Source organism: Stenella coeruleoalba (assembly GCF_951394435.1).
Source record: "Stenella coeruleoalba genome assembly, chromosome: 15".
Classification (NCBI taxonomy): domain Eukaryota; kingdom Metazoa; phylum Chordata; class Mammalia; order Artiodactyla; family Delphinidae; genus Stenella; species Stenella coeruleoalba.
Window position 1 is genome coordinate 71,388,416 of NC_137161.1, and position 22,702 is coordinate 71,411,117.

The window sequence follows — 22,702 nt, forward strand, 5'->3', positions numbered from 1 at the left end:
AGAGACCACTTCCTAGTCATCTCTGTTCCCAGGGTCTAACTAGCACATAGCAGGCACTTAATAAACACTTGTTACAGGAATTATTTTAACTCTTTCTCTTATACTAAGTGAAGCTATAGTTACTCAATGGTGATAACTTAAAAAACTAACATTTACTTAGCACTCAGTACATACCAGGCACTGTCCTAAGGACCTGACATCAACTCCTTTAATCCTCGTAACAATCCCATTGCACAGATGAGGGAAATGAGGCCCAGAGAGATGAAGTAACTTGTCCCAGGTCACATACCTGGTTAAGTGGCAGAGCCAGGATTCAAACCCAGGCCCCAAACCCATGCTCTTAAACATGAGGTTATACTATTTTTCAGATACCTAGGAATGTATTAAAATTGCTAAACACTGAATGCATTCCTTACTTGAATACTTGCTGCAAAAATCCGTCCTTAACTGCTTAATCATAAGCAATGTTGAAATAAAATGAGTTAGGCCACTGCCTACTTGGAGACTGAGGTATCTCTAATCCAAGTTCTGATCACTGGCTTTGCTGATTCACAATGACCCCACCCCACTCTCATGGGTATCCGGCTCTGGGGAAATAACACACTGACTAATGAAAACAAGACATTGACTTGCCCACAGAATTTACCATGGAAGCTATACTTTGTTCCATAAATAAAATCCTCTATCTACACCAAGCATTCCATTTCAGTGGGTGCCTGATCAAACTCTGAAGGCCTTTGGAAAAACGACCTGAAAAATGAAAAACCACACAAACACACAAAACTTCCCCCACTACCAAGGACTTCCAATGAAGATGTCAAACACGAAAAAGACACCGCGGACCCTCTCTGGTTGTCCTTGTTGTCCCCAACGCCACTCTTACTCCTAAGCAAAAATTCGTACATTTCCTGAGGTATTGTACATTAGCTACTGTCACAAATGCATTCATTCATTTTTAGGCTGGCTATTTTGTTGCTATTGTTGTTATTTTTTGATGACACGGAGGGAAGCACCTTACCTAAAGTTCTCCAAATCATGCTGCTGTAGAGGTTAACTTCTAGACGAGTTTCCTATATAGTCCCAGCCATGGAATGTGCTGTCATTTCACTGGCTTTCACTCTCCAAGCCCATATTCTTCCAATCTTTGTCCCTATTTCAGGTTCCCTCCTCCCCCAAGGCCTGTAGCCCTCTGTTCACCAACAACAACCATAAACTAGGAATGGGACATCTTGACCAACTAAATATGCTGAATTCAAGACTGTTGCGGGGACTTCCCTGAAGGTCCAGTGGTTAAGACTTCGCCTTCCGATGCAAGGTTCGGGTTCGATCCCTGGTCGGGGAGCTAAGAACCCACATGCCTCGCAGCCAAAAAAAAAAAAACACCAAAAAACATAAAATAGAAGCAATATTGTAACGAATTCAATAAAGACTTTAAAAATGGTCCACATCCAAAAAAAAAAATCTTTAAAAGAAAAGAAAAAGACTATTGCCATAGATGGACTGTCAATTTTCAAACTTTAATATTAATACATAGACTCAATTCAAATTTTATTTAATCTAATTCATCTTTTTTTCTGCTTTAAAGGATATTGAGATGCCATGTACTATATGATCCCATTTATATGAAACATCCAGAATAAGCATACCTATAGAGACAGAAAGCAGATTTGTGGCTGTCAGGTGCTAGGAAGAGGCAGAAATGGGGAGTGACTGCTCCTGGGTACTGGGTTTCCTCTGGAGTGATGAATCACTCTAGAACTGAAGAGTGGGAGTAGTTGCATAACAGGGTGAATGTACTTTAATGTCACTAAATTGTACACTTTAAAGTGGTCAACTTTCTGTTATGTGTATTTGAAGAAACAATAAAAATCAACTTAAGACTATGGAAAAAAAAAGTTAAAGGCACCATTTCTAATATATTACAGTAAGCGTAAAGGATACTTAAATAGTAACTAAAGTAACCATAAGGGATCTGTCTCCCATAAACAAACAAAAATAAAATCTAACTTGGTAAAAACTTTTCCTACAAAAAAAGATATTAAGGAATAATGAAAAGCCATTTTTTTAATCTACTAATTTTGCAACAATTTTCTTAAGACTACCCAATGCTAATGAGTATTTATCCATACCTAGTGGAGGAATAAACTGGCGTAACCTTTCTGGAAAATAGCTTACAACATACCTTAAAAATGTTTATACTAAATCTAAAACTATTTTAAAATAAAAGATTTATTAAAAAAAAAAAAAACTTCATACCCCCTTGGGCCCTTCTGGGAATCTAGCCTAAGGCAATTTTCTGAAATACAGAAAAAGCTTTTTGCAAAAACATTAATCACATATTATTTACAATGGCAAAAAATGGAACAATCTAACTGCCAAAGAATCCATGCAATGTGATATTATAGAGCCACTGTAAATATTTATGAAGTATTTAATGATTTGGAAAACTACTTATACTATGTTAAGTGGAAAAGGCAGAAGAAAAAAGTACATTTATAGTGTGATCTCAACCATATTTAAAAAGTAAATAGAAAAAAAGACTGGAAGGAAACAAAAACGTTATTAGAGGTTGAATCAGATGGGGGTAATTTCTTGTCTATTTTATACTATCAAATAGTCTACAGAGTTCAAAACACTTTTTACAATCAGGAAAAATAAGCAAAAATCAAAAAATGGCAGAGAAGACCTTGTGGTCACATCAGTACCTACTTTAACAGCCAAGCAGTACTGGAAGGAAGAAGGTGCAGAAACTGAGCTAAATTACTGGAAGACTTGGCTACTGTGGTTTTGTTTTTGTTTTTGTCTTTAATAAATCCCTATGGGAGAAGAGTATACAGGAACTCCCTGTACTATTTTTGCAACTCTTCTGCAAGTCTAAAATAACTCAAAATAAGATATTTAAATTGAATAAATAGGGACTTCCCTGGTGGTGCAGTAGATAGGACTCCACACTCCCAATGCAGGGGGCCCAGGTTCCATCCCTGGTTGGGGAACTAGATCCCTCATGCCACAACTAAGAGCTTGCATACCACAACTAAAGATCCCGCACGCGGCAATGAAGATCCCACATGCCGCAACAAAGACCCAACAGCCAAATAAATAAATAAATAGTTTAAAAAAATAAAATAGATAAACAACAAGGACCTACTGTAGAGCACAGGGAGCTATATTCAATATCTCATTAAAACCTATAATGGAAAAGAATCTGAAAAGAATATATAATGTATACACATATATTCTATATATATACACATATATTATATATATATATATGAATCACTTTGCTGTACACTTGAAGCTAACACAACATTATAAATCAACTATACTTCAATAAAAAATAAAAATTAGGGACTTCCCTGGTGGTCCAGTGGTTAAGACTCCATGCTTCCACCGCAGGGGACACACATTTAACCCCTGGTTTCCAAGATCCCACATGCCTCGCAATGTGGCCATAAAAGTTTTTAAAATAAAAATTAAATTTGTCTTTCTCTAAAAAGAGAATGCAGAATATAGAGGAATAATTTCCTAGGTAATAATAAAGCACATGGCTCCTTCCCTCAATAATTAAATAAAAACCTTTCCAGGAGTAGCTGCCTTCACAGACGTCACCTGCACTGCCTATTAGAACTCCTTATTCTTCAACATTTCAAAGCTTTCATCTTCACGACCTGACCTAAACACGCTGCGTTTTTTTTACTCTTCTGTGTATACCTGTGGCTCCATCTGTCCAAAATGGCCCTTCTGCTTCCCCACCACCTCATGTCCCAAATTCTATGCCTAGGGACTTCCTACTTCTGCTTTGAAACCCAAATCATTTGCCACCTCCTTTGGGAAGCCTTCCCTGATACAATCCTCCCATCCCCAGTGTGGCCAGGCTTTTTTTTTTCTTTAAGTACAGTTATACCTCTTACAAAGTTATTTTTCTGTACTTATTCCCCAGCATTGTAATCATTTGCTGACATGCACATCTCTTCCAGAAGTTACAAACTTCTGTAACTTCTAGTCACCCTTTTCCATGCTTACATTCAATAGCTGTAGGCCAGCTTCCAGTTATCTTGCAACTCTGTTGCAAGTGAGCCCCCAAATTCACCAACAATGTTTCCTCCAGCTCCTGACTTTCCCTTTCAGTAAAGAATTACAAATTACACACATTCCAGTGAATAGAATAACACCACAAATTAAGTGTCTTTTCAACTTTCTCTAAATAATCAGCAACGTTTGCAATGGCCCACCTAGTATGAGGAATTGTTTTCCTTTCCTTCCACACCTAGAGTATGGTGGATCCAAGGCACCAAGTTTTTAACATTGTTCTCTAATTTGTCCATAACTCCTTTTTGCTAACTAAGAACTTTAACTTCCTCAGATCATTTCATTTGCATCACCAGTTCTATTAGTTGAATTTCTTTGCAGGATTTTCTTTCATAAAGTAATGAAGATTGTCATAACCCTGAACAGTAAAGAACCCCCAGGCTGTACTGAGCTAGGAGATCAGCCGGGCCCACTCATGTGCCAGCCAAGTGAGTTGCTCCTGACACCTGAAGGTATTGCAAATCATACTTTTTTTAAATAACAAATGATTTATCAAAGGCTTTGAAGGTTACTGACAATCAAAAACACAAGTGTTACGTACCAAGGGTCTATCTACTGAGTATGCCAATAAAAGCAGTCTACTCAAAGCTTTCAATCTGTTCCCTCTTGAGGTGTAAAGGGGTATTTTCTCAAAACGTTTCCTTATATTTCTTTTGAGGTCTTTTCAAAAGCCTTAAAGTTTTTTCTCTTCATAAGAAGTCTCCTTTACAGATACACCAGGATATTTTTCAACGCTCCTCATAAAAGTATGTCTGTCCACAGAGCTCAGGAGACGTGGACCAGGCACCCCCACAGTAAAATGTGATGATGGCTACACAGCGCTCCTCAAGATAATGGATGTGCCTGGATCGTTAATTTGCTTGTAAAGATTGGGGAGGGAGGGAAGGGAGGAACAAAAGAAGAGAGGGAGAGAGGAAGAAAGAAAAAATATATATTGACTTTTAAACAACACAGGTTTAACATACAATTCAAGATTATCAAGAAACTTCAGGTTTACAGAGAGCTGCTATGACCTAAAGCCCCAGGACAAGGGCCTTCTCTTAAGCAGGTGTAGGCTCTCTCTGCCATTAGAGGAATTTCAGTAGAAAATCAGGGAAACCCTAAGCATGATCGGTAAACTCTCCTATGAAGCTACTTCATATATCTTTTTTTTTTAAACATCTTTATTGGAGTATAATTGCTTTACAATGGTGTGTTAGTTTCTGCTTTATAACAAAGTGAATCAGTTAACTTCATATACCTTTTAACATTCTAAATTCATGCACCCAATTAACAGGACCAGCAACAAATGATTACCAGAAAAATCACTTCATTCACCAGGGTGAGCACTGCAACTTTCTGGCAATAGAAGTTCTTTCCTATGATTAAACCTGTTCTTACATCATGTTATGACAAATACATATGAAACCAAGTGGGAAGGAATAGACAACTTAATTACATGGATCATCAGACTAAAGGTCTGATGGTTCAGAAAACTATCAGATTACAGCCCCCTCACCAAGACAATCTTTTTATTCAAGTCCACAATACTAGTACACAAGAAATAATAGTGTTCTTAACCTGACTAAAATTAGTGGCATGAGATTAATCAACCAAATGTGCAAGCTATTCCAAACCTAATTTTATCAACATTCTAAAACTATTCAGCCAAATTACATTTAAAAAAAAAAAAATGTTGGCTGACCCAACAGAAAAATGTATAGAGGTCAGGAATGGTCAAGTGACATAGGAAAAAATACACATGGAAATAAAACATCAAAAGGTGTTCCACTTCACTCATAACTAAAGGACTGCACATGTTATTCCTGAAGTGCCATTTTCATCTTTCACATTAAAAAGTTTTATTGGTGTCAGCCAGAAGGTGGGGAAACAGGAACTATCCCACTAGTGAGAATATAAACTGATACAATCTTTTTGTAGAAAAAGCACTAAATACCAGAATTTTTAAATGTACTTTTTGCCCCACAATTCCACTTCTAGAAACTTATCCTACAATCTCACAAAATGGACAAAGAGAAATTTGATGTGTTTATTGTAGTACTGATGCAGCACACACTAGAAATCTAAAATATCCAACATTAGGGAACCAGGTAAAAACATTAAGGCAGGCATACCATGTTCTAGGGCAAAATGATAAAAGAATGATCCACACTTAAAGATATCCTAATTGAGTTACTGAACTTCAGCAATACAGAGTTCTCCTAGCAGTCATGCAAAAAAGGCAAGTTCTCTCTCACTGAGGTAAAGGGAGAATGCATTAGGCTAAGCAGGCTTTTCCACACAACAACCTTCAATGGAAGAAAACAATGGAGAAATATCCACAGAATTCTAAGGAAAAGAATGTATGACCCATTAATATTATACCCAGCCAAGTTACCATTTATGGATAAGGACGACAGACATTTTCAAAACAAATAATTCAGGGAACAGAGCAACCATGAACTCTATTGGAAAAAAAGTGTACACACACAGACACACACACACACACGTATCAACTAATCAATGTTAAATGGCGAAGTGGTTGAGAATCCGCCTGCCAATCCAGGGGACAAGGCTTTGATCCCTGGTCCAGGAAGATCCCACATGTGGCAGAGCAACTAAGCCCGTGCGTCACAACTACTGAGCCTGTGCTCTAGAGCCCACAAGTCACAACTACTGAGCCCACATGCTGCAACTACTGAAGCCCGCGCACCTAGAGCCCATGCTCCACAACAAGAGAAGCCACCTCAATGAGAAGCCTGTGCACCTCAACAAAGAGTAGCCCCCGCTCACCGCAACTAGAGAAAGCCCGTGCACAGCAACAAAGACCCAACACCGCCAAAAATAAATAAAATAAATAAATGTTTAAAATAAATAATAAAATAAAATTAATAAATTCAAGTAGACGGAGAGACCTCAAGAGCACTGTGCTCAGTGAAAAAAATCAATGTCTAAAGGTTACGGCCTGCAGATTACATTTACACCACTCTCAAAATGACAAAACTGTAGAGATGGAGAACAGATTAGCGGTTGCTAGGAGAGAGGGAGGAGGGCTACAAATACAAAGAGTATTAGGAAAAATATACTCAGGCATGAGTTAGATCTTCAGCGGTGATGGGACAGCTCTGTACCTTGACTGTGGTGGAAGTTACATCAATCAATACATGGAATAAACTGCATAGAGCCATACACACACATGAATGCAGGTCAAAAAATGGTGAAAACTGAATAAGGTCTGTAGTCTAGTCAACAAATGCCATGTACTAATGTCAATTTCCTGGTTTTGATATTGCACACAGCTAGGTAAGGTGTCACCGTTGGGGGAATCTGGGTGAAGGGTACAACAGGAATCCTTGCACTCATTTTGCAACTTCCTGTAAGTATATAAAGTATATAAATATTTCAGAAAGTTTTTTTAATACAAAAAATAGTAAATTGATTTTTATTTTAAAACTAGCATGACCCAAAAAATCAGCATCACCACTTTTTTAATAAAAGTACTTATTTTAGATATCTAACCTTATCTTATAGACAAACAGAAACAAAGACATATGGATTGTTAATCATAGTTCAGGGTAGGAGGATTTAGGGGATTTCTTTTTTTGCCATGTTCTTTGTATTGATACCTTTTGATACTGCTTGATTTTTAATGAGCATACATAATTTTTATACAAATTATCCAACTGTTAATCTAAAAAAAACCCTGATCTATCCCAGGTCTGATTATTAGCCAATTTAAAAACTAATGACTTCCCCCACAACTGCATTTAACTCATAAAATACCTTTACTTTTTCAAGGAGTCTGAGATCAGAGATATTTTTCATTATAACCTTCATATAAAACAGCAGCAGACTGCTCTGATGTAAATTAACTACTGTGTATGCTAAGCCTAATGGGCTTAACTGAACTGAAATACATAAAGAAGCCAAGCAACCTTCCTCTCTGTTGTCCTGTAACGTGGTCCAGCTACCACTTTGTCCTCGAGTCACATTTTTTCTATTCTATCACATTAGAGCATATGCAGAAATATCTATTTTCTCGTTTGTTATCAGTGAACTTTTACCATCTTGCCCTTTCCATTACCAGGTGTAAATTATGCAGCTTTTAAGGTTAGATGACTAAATGTACTGTTTTTCCTGGGACAATATACCCAGTTGGGCTACATTTCAAGTAACGTTTGTCATCAGCAAACTTTTACCATCTTGCCCTTTCTGTTATGAAAGGTAAATTATGCAAGTTTTAAGGCTAGCTGGCTAGATGTACTGTTTTTCCTGGGACAATATACTCACTTGGGTTACATCTGAAGTAAATATACCTATGTAAATGTGCATAGGCTTAAAAAGAAATCTAGTGCTACAGAAAAAACTTGGGCTGTGCGTTTAGAATCTTGGGTCAGCATCCCATCTCCATCAACTTGCTATGTAACTTTAAACAAGCTACTTATATTACCCTCCCTGAGCCTCGGGGTCCTCATCTTCCTCAACTGTAAAATAGGAACAGACAGTAATACCTACCTTGCAGGGTGGCTGTAAGATGAAATGAGGTACTGTCTGTAGTATACATGAGGGCCCCTAAACAACGGCTAACACAGAGTGTTGAAACACTCACAGACCTTTTTTCTCCCTCTGAGCCCCAGCTTCCTTCCCTTCCCATTAGCCTCTTTCACCTCCCTCACTTCTCTCTGCCTTGTGGGTTTCCTCAGGTACATCCACAGCTCTCACCTCACCCCACCCCTACTCCCACTTGTTCCCCAGCAGTCCTCCCAGAAGCAATCAGTTTTTGGAGCCTCACAGGAAGTGTACCATCTGCACAGCATTTGTTCTAACAATTCCTCTTGCTTACCTGCTCCCCACCTCCACCTGCCCAGGGCAAAAATGCTGCTATCTGAGCTTGCTGGCTGCATGGCTTTTGGAAAAACAGGGTTTTACTATATTCATACTCTATTTCAAGCTTACTATACTCTCTAAATGCTGCTACTATCATTTACTAACCTCAAGGGCCTACCTTGACCTTCTTGGATTTGTTTTCACACCTCTTTTTTTGGGGGGAGGCGGGGGGGGGGGCGCATCACACAGCTTGTGGGATCTTAGTTCCCCAAACAGGGATCGAACCCAGGTCCTTGGCAGCAAACGCAGCGTCCTAACCACTGGACCACCAGGGAATTCCCATCACACCTGACCCTTTCAATTACCTAAATATCTGTTGAATGCTTACGGGGCACTGGAAATGTAAAGAAGACTGAGATTCATTCTGATATGGGCTCATAAAGAGAAAGAACTAACCCTCTCCACTCCCAGGCTTGGAGGGGGAGAAAAGGAGAGGAAGCCAAGGAAAGGATGGAGGAGGTTCACATTTTGCTCTTCAAACTTCTGAGTTATTTGACACTTACTACAAGAATGTAGCCTTGTAATTCTTATATAATAAAAACAAATAAATCAAAATAATAAAAGCAAAAAAAAAAGAACACCTAACTATAATCAAAGATGAGAAATGTTAAACTAGTGGCTGGAAAGCCTCAAAGAGGTAGGTAAGGTCTCAAAAAGAAGAAAAGGACATTCAAGCAGAGGGAACAGCACTGAACAAAGGCAGAGACGTACGAAAGCGTACTCGGTGTTCTGGGAATGACAAGTGGCTTGCTGTGGCTAGAGAACAAGATATAATTTGAGAAGTTTTGAAATGATATATCGAATGAATCACTTTAAGCATTTAATAAATCATCTTCTCCTAACTGAGAGGAGTAAAAGAGAAATTATGAAAATCCAGGACCCATGTGCTTTCCACTACTCTGCCGTGATAAAAACTTGGTCTCTGGCAACACTGGGGACCCTCTGCTCAAAATAATTTGGGGTCAAGCGACATGATCACATCTGAGTTCCATGTGGTAGCTCTGGTAGGAATACAGAAAGAAGATGGACTGGTGGAGGAAGAACCTGGAAGCTGTCAAGACACCACCCATGAAAGCAAGAGATGACAATGGCCTGACCAAAATGGAGGGAATGGAGGGAAAGCCCGAGGTCAGGACACAAATGAGTTAGCTGCAGCATCAACAGGCCTACAAGTGGAGGACTGATGGCAAAAAGGACGTTAAATATGACTCAGGTTTATCACTTGAGTGTCCAGTGAATAAGATCATTAAGAGAACTAGGGCATGGGGGAGGAGGCGCTAACCTAAGGGGAAGATGACGGATTTGGTTTAGTCATGTTTAATTTGATGTCTACAGGACACTCCGGTGGATATCCAAGGCTGGAGAGGGTGGTTGAGTTCTCATTGGTACACAGGCCATAGCTGAAGCCATAAGAAAGAAGATCAAGGGAGACTGAACCAAGAGTTATATCATGGAAGCCAAGGGAACCAAGAAAAAGTGTTTCGGGGGGGGGAGAAAAAGGGACCAGTGTTTGCCAACAGCCAAAAGATGGCATAAGGACTGAAAAGAGGCTATTTATGCATTCACTGTACTACGCCAACTTATGTAAGGAACTTGAGCATCCATAGATTTTGGTATATGCAGGGGCTCCTGGAACCAAGCCCCCGTGGATACCAACGGATGACTGTATATACTGGAGTCAGCACACAGTGGTCGTTGGTGATCTTGAAAAGTAGTGAAGACAAACAATCAGTCTGCAGTGGGTTGCACAACAAACCACTGGTGGAGAGGAAAAGGGAGGATGAAAAAGAAGCGGAAAGTAACAGCTACACATTCAGGAATTCCCTCCCTCTTCACCCCAGCTGGTGCAGTCACGTCTCCCTTGACTTGGACACATATGTCAACAATCCAACTACCTAAAAGTTGTCAAGATCCTTGTCCTGCGCAATGCCAATTACCTTCATCTCAACACAGCAGCATCTGCCTCCCTACCTACAGAGCCAAATCCCTTATTTTATCGGCACATGGACTGTCTCCTGTCATCTCCCTGTCAGTTTCTTTACCTGTCATCTCTTCCATTCCTTCCAAATCCAACCACCAATTAATTAAAATTTCCTACTATTCCCAATCACCAGTTCAGAGGCTTCCAAAATCAGCTTGAGCTCCTCCCTTTTCTTCATCCCTTGAATCTGGAATCAGTCAGTTTTAAGTGATGACTCTCTTGGTCAAGTCTTCCTCTCCACTCCTAACTCCAAATCCAAGAACAGGCCTTTATCACATCCACACAGGCATGGTGTCCTATCTCTTTTCCCACACCAATCTAACCTACACACAGTAGATGGATTAATGTTCCTTTAAGGAAAAATCAGCCAAAAAACAAAGCCAAACTCCCTTGGGTAGTACTGGAGGCCCTTCATAACCCAGCCCTTGACTGCTTTTATAAGCTTTCTCCCCAACCACTTCTTCACAAAAATCTCCATCATTGCCAAACCAGTCTATTATAGATCCTTTCATAACACTACACATTCAGTTACACCCTTCTCTTCTGAAATACCCACTCTGTGCAAGTTCTATGTACTCCCTTTCTCTAAAGGTCTTGAACACCCAAGACCTCCACAGCATTCCTAACTACAATGTAACTGTCTACTATGCCAGCAATTGTTCTAGACTCTCGGGATACATCAGTGAACAGAGCAAAGCTTTAGGGAGTTAATATTTTAGCACAAAGAGATAACAAAAAATAGATTTCATAAATAACATTAACCACGTAAAATGTTTAAAAGTGTAAATGCTACAAAAAGTAAAGCAGGATGTGAAGGACTGGGAGCTCTGAGATGGGGTTACAATTTTAAATAGGGTGGTAAGGACTGGCCTCACCGGGAAGATGCCTCTTGAGAAGGCCTCAAGGAGGTCACGCTAGTCATATAGACATCTAGAGGAAAGTGCAGTCCAAGCAATGGCAACAGCCAGGCCAAAGCCCGGAGGCAGGCACACACCTGGAGCATCTGAAGGACAGCAAGGAGGCCAGAGTAGCTGAACAGAGTGAGCCAAGGGGAGAGTAGCAGGAGATGGGTTCAGAGTGTAACCATGGGCCAGAATATGGAGGGCACAGTAGGCCATGGAGGCGCACGTGGGCCACTGTGGCCTTCGCTCTAAGTGAGATGAGGAGCCATGGGAACAAAACAAAGACATGATCTGCCTTAGACTTTTCAAAGGATCACTGAGGCTACTGTGTTAAAACAATCTATCATGGAACAAGGTCAGAAGCTAGGAGAACAGTTAGGAGGCAACTGCAGTAATTCAGGCAAGAGATGATGCAGGCCTAAACTAGAGAGACAGCAGTGGAGGGAACAAGAAGTGATAAAATCCTGGCTACATTTCGAAGGTAGAAAACAATCAGCCTTCCTGATACGGACCAGATGTGGGATATGAGAGAAAGAAAGGTCAAGGATGACTCCAAGTTTCTGCCACAAGCAACTAGAAGGATGGGGCTGCCCCCAACTGAGAAAGAGAAGACTGTGGGTAGAAAAGAATTAAGGGGAAAGTCGGGAGTTGGGTTTTAGACAGGTTACATTTGACATGCCTGACAAACAAGCTTGCATGCCAAGTAGGCATCTGGATACATGAGAACTGCGGCTCAGGAGGGAGGCCTGGCCTGGGAGCTAACTAGGTCTGAGGCCTAGAGCACTCCAGCTGTTCAAAGATCAGTGCGATGAGGAAGAAATATCCAGTAAGAAGGCGGAAAACCAAAAGCACATCTTAGTGTCCTGGAGGCCAGGTGAAGAAAGACTTTAACAGAAGGGGGAGTGTTCAACATGTCCAATGCTACGGACAGACTGACTAAGATGAGAACTAACCCCTGCGTTCAACAGCAGCGGGGTGGGACCTTGACAAGTGAGCTTGGGAGAGAATGGAAGGTGAGGAATCAAAGACCACTCCTTCCTGGAGTTCTGTTGCACAGAGGAACAAGGAAATGGGGCAGCAGCTGGCCAGGAAAGTAGGAATAAAGGTATTCACGATGAGAAAAAATAGCATGTTTGTGTACTGTGCGTATAAACGCACATAAAGCCCTACAAAGTCCTAAGTACTCAACAAATGTTAATTCCTTCTTTCACTTCCACCCCGACACCTATTACTTTCTATTATCTTTATTGATACATATCTAATCTTTGTAACTATCTGCAAACTTTCAATTAGAAGGCTCTCCCCCCCCACCCCACCCCACCACCCCCCACCCCACCTCCCGTGTCCAGCTGTCAAACTCTTCCTAACCCTTCAAGACTCAAATATTCCTCCTGGGAAATCTTCCCTGTTCCCTGTCCTCAGGAATGCCACCTTTGTATCAATGCATTCTGTGTTAATGGTCACCCTTAACACAGCCTCTCATAATTACCAGAATATATGTCCCATTTCCTCATTAAACTGACCTCTAGAGGGCAGGGACAATACTATCCCTCCTGGGGTGAAAGTGTAACAGTTGAGAGCACTGAGTCTTGAGCCAGACTGCCTGGCTCTGAATGCCAGTTCTGCCACTTGGTTGTAGTGTGAGCTTGAGAAGCTGCCTAACCATTCTGGGCCTTGAATGTTCTCATCTATAAAATGGGAAATAAGAACTTCCCTGGTGGCGCAGTGGTTAAGAATCTGCCTGCCAATGCAGGGGACACGGGTTCAAGCCCTGGTCCGGGAAGATCCCACATGCCGCGGAGCAACTAAGCCTGTGCACCACAACTACTGAAGCCCGCGCACCTAGAGCCCGTGCTCTGCAACAAGAGAAGCCACCGCAATGAGAAGCCCGTGCACAGCAAGGAAGAGTAGCCCCTGCTCGCGGCAACTAGAGAAAGACTGAGTGCAGCTATGATGACCCAATGCAGCCAAAGATAAAGAAAAAAAAAAAAAGAAAAGAAAATGGAAAATAACAATAGCCTCTGCCTCCTGCAATTGTTTTAAAGAGTAAATGAGTTAACATATGTAAACTCATTAGCCTGGCATATGCTAAGCCCTATAAATACAGACTCTTCAACATATTGTATCCACAGTACCTGGGATTTTAAGCTTGATGAGGGAAGTCAATAAACAAATGAATAAACTGAGGTACTCAAAAGCTGGCCTACCATACAGAATTACTTCTCTGTACCACATTAATAGTGCTTTTGGGGTCTGCTTAGCAGGTAATTTTATCATTTGAACCATGTCATCTACTAATTTTTTCACAAGCTGTTCAAGTCATTTCTGGATATTTACTTGTCTCCCAGACAACCTCTAATGCCGTGACTGCCACAGAGCCCCTCTGAGAACCGCTGACCTTTCCCTGCCATCTCCCTCCACCGCCACAGCTTCTTCACGCCTCCCGCCCCAGTGCACAATCCAACACAGTTGCTGAACTAACAGAAGACACACCAACTGAGTGGCCAAATTTAAGGTCTGATTTTCCCTCCATTACAGGGACCATTCATGGAACATGACAGTCAAAAATAAGAAGGTAGGGCTTCCCTGGTGGCTCCATGGTTAAGAATCCGCCTGCCAATGCAGGGGACACGGGTCTGAGCCCTGGTCCAGGAAGATCCCAACATATCGCGGAGCAACTAAGCCCATGCGCCACAACTACTGAGGCCCGCGCACCTAGAGCCCGTGCTCCCCAACAAGAGAAGCCACGGCAATGAGAAGCCCGCACACTGCAAAGAAGAGTTGCCCCTGCTCGCCGCAACTAGAGAAAGCCCACGCGCAGCAACGAAGACCCAACACAGCCAAAAATAAAATAATTAAAAAGAAAAATGAGAAGGCAGACTTCCCTGCTGGTCCAGTGGTTAAGACTCAGCACTTCCACTGCAGGGGGGCACAGGTTCGATCCCTGGTGGGGAACTAAGAGCCCACATGCCTCGCGGCACAGCCAAACATAACAAAAATACAGAGTTCAAAAATGAGAAGACTTTGTAACTAAAGCAATCTTCTAAGCAACTTTAAAAAAGAAAAAAAATGCTAATTTAAGTAAGGGTTCAATTTTGCACAAAATTTCCACAATAAGCAAAGCTCATTTGATATTAAGTAACAACTTTTCAGAGAAGTAGTGGGAACCTCTAAGATGTTACATCACTTGAGAACTCATGGGAATTCAACCTAAAATGATGATTTAATCCAATGTAGTTAGAGTTTAGCTGTTCTAGGAATTCTGTACTGCAACTACAAATTTTTTTTAACTAGCTCTAAATTTGCAGGTCAAAATCCCTCCTCCTAGAGGGACAGTTTAAAGGAAATTCCCATGCTCCCCAGCCCTCATCACTATCTCAGAACCAAATAAAATATAGTTGGATAACATTCCCAACCAACTTCCACATGAGGAAGCACCTGTACCTCAAGGAGCACAGGCTTTGGAGAAGAGCACCTTGGACCCAAATGCCAGCTCCACCACTTGTTAAACAGGTATCCTACACCAGGTCTGTTCATCTCCTCCTCTGGTAGTAACGGCAATAAGGTAACCAACCTACCAGTGTTGGTGTGCTTAACTGATACTGAGTGACTGAAAGAAAAACCAAATAAATGAAAAACAGCTAGCTTAGTATAGATACTTAATAAATGGTAGTTCTATCATATTACACCATTTTCATCTTAATAGAGAGTTGAAGTTTTAAAAAGAAGATATTACAAAGGCCCATACTTACTTGCCAACTCTTTAAACGCTTTTTAAAGTAAAAATGTTAAGTCAGTAAGAAATGGAAAAAAGTTCCTGGAACAAAGAACTGTGATCCCAGGCAAAAGACCCTCCTCTGGGAAGACACAAATCAGGCAATGGCTTCCTTGCAACCAGGGACAAGGCCTGCCCCATGCACACCCCTGAACCTGGGACACCTATAGGAGATGAACCCCTGGTGTCAGTACTGCAAAAAGGATGTAATTTGACAGTCCTATTCACCTTAATCCGCTGTGGTCACCCACTGTATGCTACAATAAGTGAGGGGTAGGTTATAGAAAACTTGACTCAAAACTTACCTCAGAAAAAATTGTAAATGGTAATCATGAAGTCAACTACTACTACTTTACAATTAATTGCTCAAAGGTGGTCATTTTCATAACACTCTCCTGACTGCCAATTAAAATGGAACCTGAATACAAGAGTGCTTGGCCAGCTTAAATCAATAAACAATAAAATTCTGTCCAAAGGTTCTAAAGCAATGTTGTCAGCTACCCGAGGAGAGGTACGTGTCTATCTTGTTTAGCTGACATTCGCTAGAGCCTCGAATATAGTGGCTACTTAAAATTCATTAAAAGATTTGTACATCCATGTTCACAGCAGCATTACTCACAACAGCCAAAAGGTGGAAGTAATCCAAGTGTCCATCAACAGATGATCGGATAAACAAAATGTGGTCTACACACACAATGGAATATTATTCAGTCTTAAAAAGGAAGGAAATCCTGACAGATGCTACAACACGGATGAACCTCGCAGACATTATGCTAAGTGAAATGAGCCAGTCACAAAAAGACAAAAACTGTACAATTCCATTTATATGAGGGACCTAGAGTAGTCAAATTCATAGAGACAGAAAGTAGAATAGTGGTCACTAGGGGACAGGGAAGGGAATGAGAGTTACTGTTTAATGGGTACAGTTTCAGTTTTACAAGATGAAAACAGTTCTGGGGATGGACGCACACAATGTGAATGTACTTAATGCTACTGAACTATACACTTAAAAATGGTTAAAATGGTAAATATTACGTCACATATATTTTACCACTATTAAAAAAAATTCATTGAAAGAATCAATGAAGGATTACTGAATACTACTTTCATCGTTCACTAAATATTATACCTCATACCTTTAGATTATTCATTAGAAAATCCCTGTCTCCACATTTTACAGCTGAGGAAACTGGGACTCAGAGAGCTTAACTGATCTGCCACTATCCTACATACAGTATCTATTATACAGTGCTGCTTGGCATTAATGGTGCATTTTATCTGACTGGTTGTAAGCCCCACGAAGGCAAGGGCTATGCCTTAGGTCTTCTTTCTCCGCCCAGAACCTAACACATAACCCACAGGCCCCTTGAAACTTCTGAAAACCCCACTGGCCTGAACAGTTATATTACAGATGTAATCCCCCCCTGCATCCCCTTCTCTACTAGACCACTAGTGTGGAAGACGTAAAATGGGCAACCTTAAGAACACTTCTGTAACTGGAAGTGGTCAAACACAGGCCAGGCAACCACCCCAGTGGGCTTACTATGTTCCAAAAGCTGGGGCAGATAAAAGTTCAGACAATTTCATCTTTGAGAGTACTGAGTCTACTGCAATAGACAATAACAATAACAATAAGACAAATGCTTAAAAACAGATGTGACCGCACAAACCTAAGGAAGTACTGACAGTGCCTTTGGGTCTGGAAAATGTGGAATGTTATCTTCAGAGGTGGCTTCTGAACTAGATCTAGAAAGATGAAGAGTTCTCCAGGCACTACCAGGGAAAAGGCCAGAGCATGTAGCAGAAAGAAAGGCAGAACGGGTGTCAAAAGAATAGGCCAATTCCTGACTTTGATTCCTAGTTCCTATGATCTAGGTAAGTGACCTCTGAAAACCACAAACCCTCTCAGCTGTCCCGTATATAAACCTACAGCAAGACCCCCTCCAGCTCTGTGAAGTGTGTTCTATCAAATAGGAGCTCTGAAATCAAGACCGCCTGGGTTCAAATCTTGCCACTGTTACTTAAGAGTGACCTTGAGCTGGGTAATTAGCTGCTCTGTGCCTCAGTGTCCCCACTTCAGAACACAGGGCTGGTGTGCTAATTAAATAACACACGTCAATCACTTTAGCACAGCGCCTGGCACATAGTAAGCACTCAATAAATAAATGATAGCTACCATCATGATGAGCTGCTACAATGTAAGAGAGGCAAACACCAGATGCAAGGGTTGTGTCCGCTCGGCGTCCAGGTCCCTCCCAGTTCTGAGCGATCCCGAGGGGGAGGGGGGATGGGAGCTCAGAGCCCTGCTGCAAACCCTGCACGCATGTGTCACTGTCGGGCTCGGCACGCGCCTCTCCCCGCCCCGGGGAGAAGCGATGGCTCAGCAGTCCCGGGCCCGCTCCCACCTCTCAGACCCGGCACCCGGGAGAGAAGGGGCTCCGATCCCACTTACCATGCTGGCTGGGGGAGAGGGCGGCTCAGGTGAGCTAGCTCTCGGGCTTCGGACACGTCCCGCTCGCACAGTTCAGGTCATGGTCCCGGCAGGCTCGGGAAGTCCCCCACCCATGCAAAGACAACCGCCTCCCCACCCGGGCCCCGCGGGGACCCTCTACAAAGAGCGCGGCCCCCTGGCCCGCCTCATCGGGGACCCCCGGAACAATTCATCCAGACCCACCCGCCCCTCCGCAAGGAAACTGAAAAAGCAGGAAATGGGGCTCGGAGGCCGGCGAGGAGAGCAGCGGCTCGGGGCCCCCCGCCCGGGCCCGACCCCCAGTGGGAGGCTCCGGGCCCAGGCAGGGGCTCCCCGGCCCCCGCGTTCAGAAGTGGCGGTGGGCCCGACCCCGAGGCTGAAGGGGCGGACGCTGAATGGGCCTCGGCGGCGCAGCCCCAGCGGCCGGCTCAGGGGAAAGGCCCGAGGGCCCGAGCTATCCTTGCCGCCTCAGCCCACACGGCCGCCGCCGCCGCCCCCCGGAGCATCCCTGCGCAAGCCCGCTCCAGTGCTGCCCGCTCGCGCCGCGCGGCCACCCCCAACCAACAGCCCCAACGCGCCGGAAGTGGCGAGTGCCCGGCGCGGCCCCACGGCGCGGCCGCCGGGCTGCGGCGCTGGAACCGGACCAATCCGGAATCGAGCGGGCGGAGGCCCGGGGGGGTGCGGGGCGGGGCCGCACCTGACGGCTCCCTCTGGCACCGCCCCCATTCGGCCCCGCCCAGCGCCCGGCGCCCTCCGCCAGTCCACGCGGGCCGGCGGCCATGTTGGTAAAGGGAACCGGACCTGCCACCTTGGTAAAGTGTCGATTTCTCTTTCGTTTCCTGCGCTCATTCATTCCCCATATCTTCATGGAGCGCCTTCTGCGTGCCCAGTACCCGGCTAGAAGTCGGCGGCACACAGCCTCTGCCCTTGTGGAACTTACATCCATTCAGCCCACACATTTTAGCCCTGCCGTGGACCTGGCGCCGCTGTGGGTGCTCGGACTAGTGTAGTAAACAAGACTACTGTAGTCTCTGCCCTCAAGGAGGCAGATAAGCAGCAAGTAGAGAGCAAGTGAATAAATTAATTGTAAGAAACGAGGAGTGCTGTGAGTGAAATGAACGCAACAAACACGCAGGGTCCAGAGATAGAAAATGGAAGGGAGGGATGGAAATGTAAACTGAGGCCTGAAGGATAAAGTCAGTAGCGGGAAGTGTGATCAAAGTCGAAGGAACAGCAACTGCAGAGGATCTCAGAGGGCAAAGATGCGTTGGGTTCCTGTTCCTTTCCTCCAACCACCTTGTGAAAGTGCTGAGTTTAAGAAATAGAAGCAAGAAACAATCCCAGGCAGCAGAGGTGCTGCTAGCGTGCATAGGCTGGATAGCAAATCTGTATAGTGGCTTTCAAACTCCAGCATGAACCAGAATCACCTGGAGGGACTGTTAAAACACTGATTGCCGTTCCCCACTCCTAGAGCTTCTAATCAGTAGAAGCTCATGATTTACACTTCTAACAAGTTCCCAGGTGATGCTTGTGCTGCAGGATCACCCTTGGAGAACTGCTGATATAACTCATGGCTACAGAAAGCAACCACTTTCGTTTACTCTTTCATCAAATATTGTTGCCCACTAAGTGACAACCACTGTTCCAAGGATTCAGTGCTGAGCAAAACAGACACACTTGGGCCCTTATGGAATAGAGAAACAAATTATTTTAAAAGTATTACAAAATAAGTCGGGCTTCCCTGGTGGTGCAATGGTTAAGAATCCGCCTGCCAATGCAGGGGACAAGGGTTCAAGCCCCCGTCCGGGAATTTCCCACATGCCGCGGAGCAAAGAAGCCCCTGCGCCACAACTACTGAGCCTGCACTCTACAGCCCGCGAGCCACAACTACGGAAGCCCACGTGCCTAGAGCGCATGCTCCGCAACAAGAGAGCCACCGCAATGAGAAGCCAGGCACCGCAACGAAGAGTAGACCCTGCTCGCCGCAACTAGAGAAAGCCCGCGCGCAGCAACAAAGACCCAACACAGCCAAAAATAAATAAATAAAATTAATTAATTAATTAAAAAAATAATAATAAGTCATCACTTACAATTGTAATAAGAGCATTAAAGTAAAATACAAACCACTTGAGAGTTAATAGCCAAGGGATATAAGCTAATCTTGGGGGTTGGGATGGAGAGGCAGTCAGGAAGTGACTTTTATTTAGCTGTGGCCTGGAAGACATGTTGTAGTTTGCTAGGCAAAGAGAGGGGACATAGAATCTCCTAGGCAGCATAAACTGCATGTACAAGAGAAGCCATCTCAGAAGATAAACAGGGACTTCCCTGGTGGCCCAGTGGTTAAGACTCCGGAGAGTGCCACAACTAAGAACGGGTGCAGCCAAATAAATATATATATATTTTTAAAGAAGATAAACAGATGAATCAGGATCCATGCCAGGTGACTTGGCCTTTCTTGGCTCAGTTTAGTGAGATGAGCAAAGGCTTTAGGATGAGACAGATTTGAAGCGGGAAACCCCGCTCTTACTGCTAGCTGAGATACATTGAGCAAGTCTTAATTTTCTCACCGTGTGATTGGATTAAATAACAGAAAGTCAACCCACCCTCAATAAGAGGTATGCCTTTGGCTCGCATAACTCCCATGACTGGAAAACCAGAAATAAGTCAGCTTCAGGCTGGGAGTGATGGGAGCCCTGGATCCATTCCTCTAGGATTTTCTCGGCTCTGCAATCCTCCATGTATCAGCCTTGTCCTCAAGATGGCTGCCAGGGCCAGCCAGGGCCACAAAATTCCCTGTTCACATCCAGCAAGAGAGAGCACCTTTTCTCATGTCCTATCTCATGGCAGTAAGCTTTATCCTACCGGTCCTAATTGACCCAGGCCTGCCCATCCCTGAACTAGCCATGTGGAGGAAGATGGAATTGCTATAATTGACTTAAAGAATCCTCCCCTTGGGCTGATTTCAATTCCCCAGAATAAAGTGGACTTGTTGGAGTCACCACACGTCCATCATACCTCCTTTGCCAGGCTAGAGTGAAGATTAAATTTAATGTACACAAAACGTCTAGCACATAAGGCATGCAATAAATCACAGCTATTATTAATTTTACTCCAGGGATTTTGTCCAAGTCAACTAAATAACATTCTGTTATTAATATTAATCTCAGGCCTGTCTATTCCAAAAAAAGATTTAAGACTGCTATTACTTTTTGTTGGCACTGCAGGGATGGCCCCCATCCATCTCCTCCTGACCATTCCTATTGCTACTGCCTTGGTCTCATTCATTCAGTTATTTGTTCAACATTCAATGAGTTAGTATTAACTTTCTGCCAGACCTTTTGCAAAACCTAAGAGTTCCAAAATGAATAAGATTCAGGCAAATTGTTCACTGCCTCATGGTGGAAACAGCCACCCAAAATTACAGTATAGTGTGACAGGTGCTATAACCGAGGTGTGTACAAGCCTTCTAGCTATGGCAGGGGGAGTAGTTGGGAGGCTAAACAGAAATTGTAACGTTTTAGTTGGGTCTTGCTGGATAAATAGAAGTTCACCTGACTGCTGCAGTGTCCCCAACTCCTCTTCCCACTCCAAGCTGTCTTGTACTGTGCCAAGACTCTTTCCACTGCAAGTGACAAAGTTGGGACTCTAGAGTTGGAATTCTAACTATCATATGGAAAAAAAGGGACTATATTGTCTCAGGGAGAGGTCCAAATGGTCGCTTGGATTTTAGACATGGCTGGATTCTGGATCTGAAGTGATGTCATAGAACTCAGTTTTTCTCCATTTCTTGGTTCTGCTTCCTTGGTTCTGGCGGTCCACATGGTGGGCCCTACATACCCAGGCTTTATCTTCTCCCAGGTTGAAGCCTGGTAGAGAAGAGAGTATACCTCTCCTACAAATGTTCCAGGAATATAATCCCATTGGCTTTCATTGGATCGCTCCTGAACCAATCACTGCAACCAGGGGGAATATGATGCTCTGATTGGCTGGACCTTGGTCACATGCTCCATCCCAAGCTCCACAATAGCTCTTTCAATGGCCAAGATCTCTCTGAGCCCCACCACAATTCTGCCAGGCTGTTAGAACCTGGAGAATTCTCCCATTTTGCAGATGAAGAAACATGTTAGTTTCTCAAAAGACATAGGTGTTAGCGGTAGCACTCAATATGGACTTTAATGAAAGAAGGGAAAAAAGGGTGAGTGTCTGGCACCCTCTATAGGTGATGGGAACACACTCTCTTTAACCTGTCATTCAAGGCCTTTGACAGTCTTTGAAACTCTGTAACCAGAGTCTCTGGGTTGAGTCTTTACTCTGCCTCTTACTAGCTGTGTGGCCTTGAACAAGTCACTTAAACTCTCTGTACCTCAGTTTCCTCATCCATCAAATGGGAAAAACACCAGTACCTAACTGGCCAGGTAGGTACCTGTGTCAGTCAGGTTCTATCAAGAAACTCTAATTCAGATTTGAAGAATTGACAAAGGGGTGTTTCAAAAGGGGTTTTTGTAGGGAAACCCTACAAAGGATAATGCAATACCCCGGGTCTAGTAACAGCAGGACTACTGGTACCCCTAGGCCTAGAGGGGCTAGAGGAGGAATGGTTGCCAGAATCTGGCAAGGGA

The 22,702-nt window shown here is 43.3% G+C and overlaps 1 protein-coding gene across 3 annotated transcripts in view; it reads right to left on the reverse strand.

Moving 5' to 3' along the window:
- XPO6 (exportin 6) overlaps positions 1-19,097 on the reverse strand; it is a 107,473-nt gene extending 88,376 nt beyond the window's left edge. Inside the window, exon 1 of one of the 3 annotated variants that reach the window (XM_079945079.1) lies at positions 18,066-19,097. In XM_079945079.1, the coding sequence (XP_079801205.1) occupies positions 18,066-18,068 (3 nt within the window). In that variant the 5' untranslated portion in view covers positions 18,069-19,097. The remainder of the gene's footprint in view (positions 1-18,065) is intronic. The other 2 variants (XM_079945078.1, XM_079945080.1) reach the window with 2 other exon arrangements.
- Positions 19,098-22,702: the final 3,605 nt, after the last annotated feature.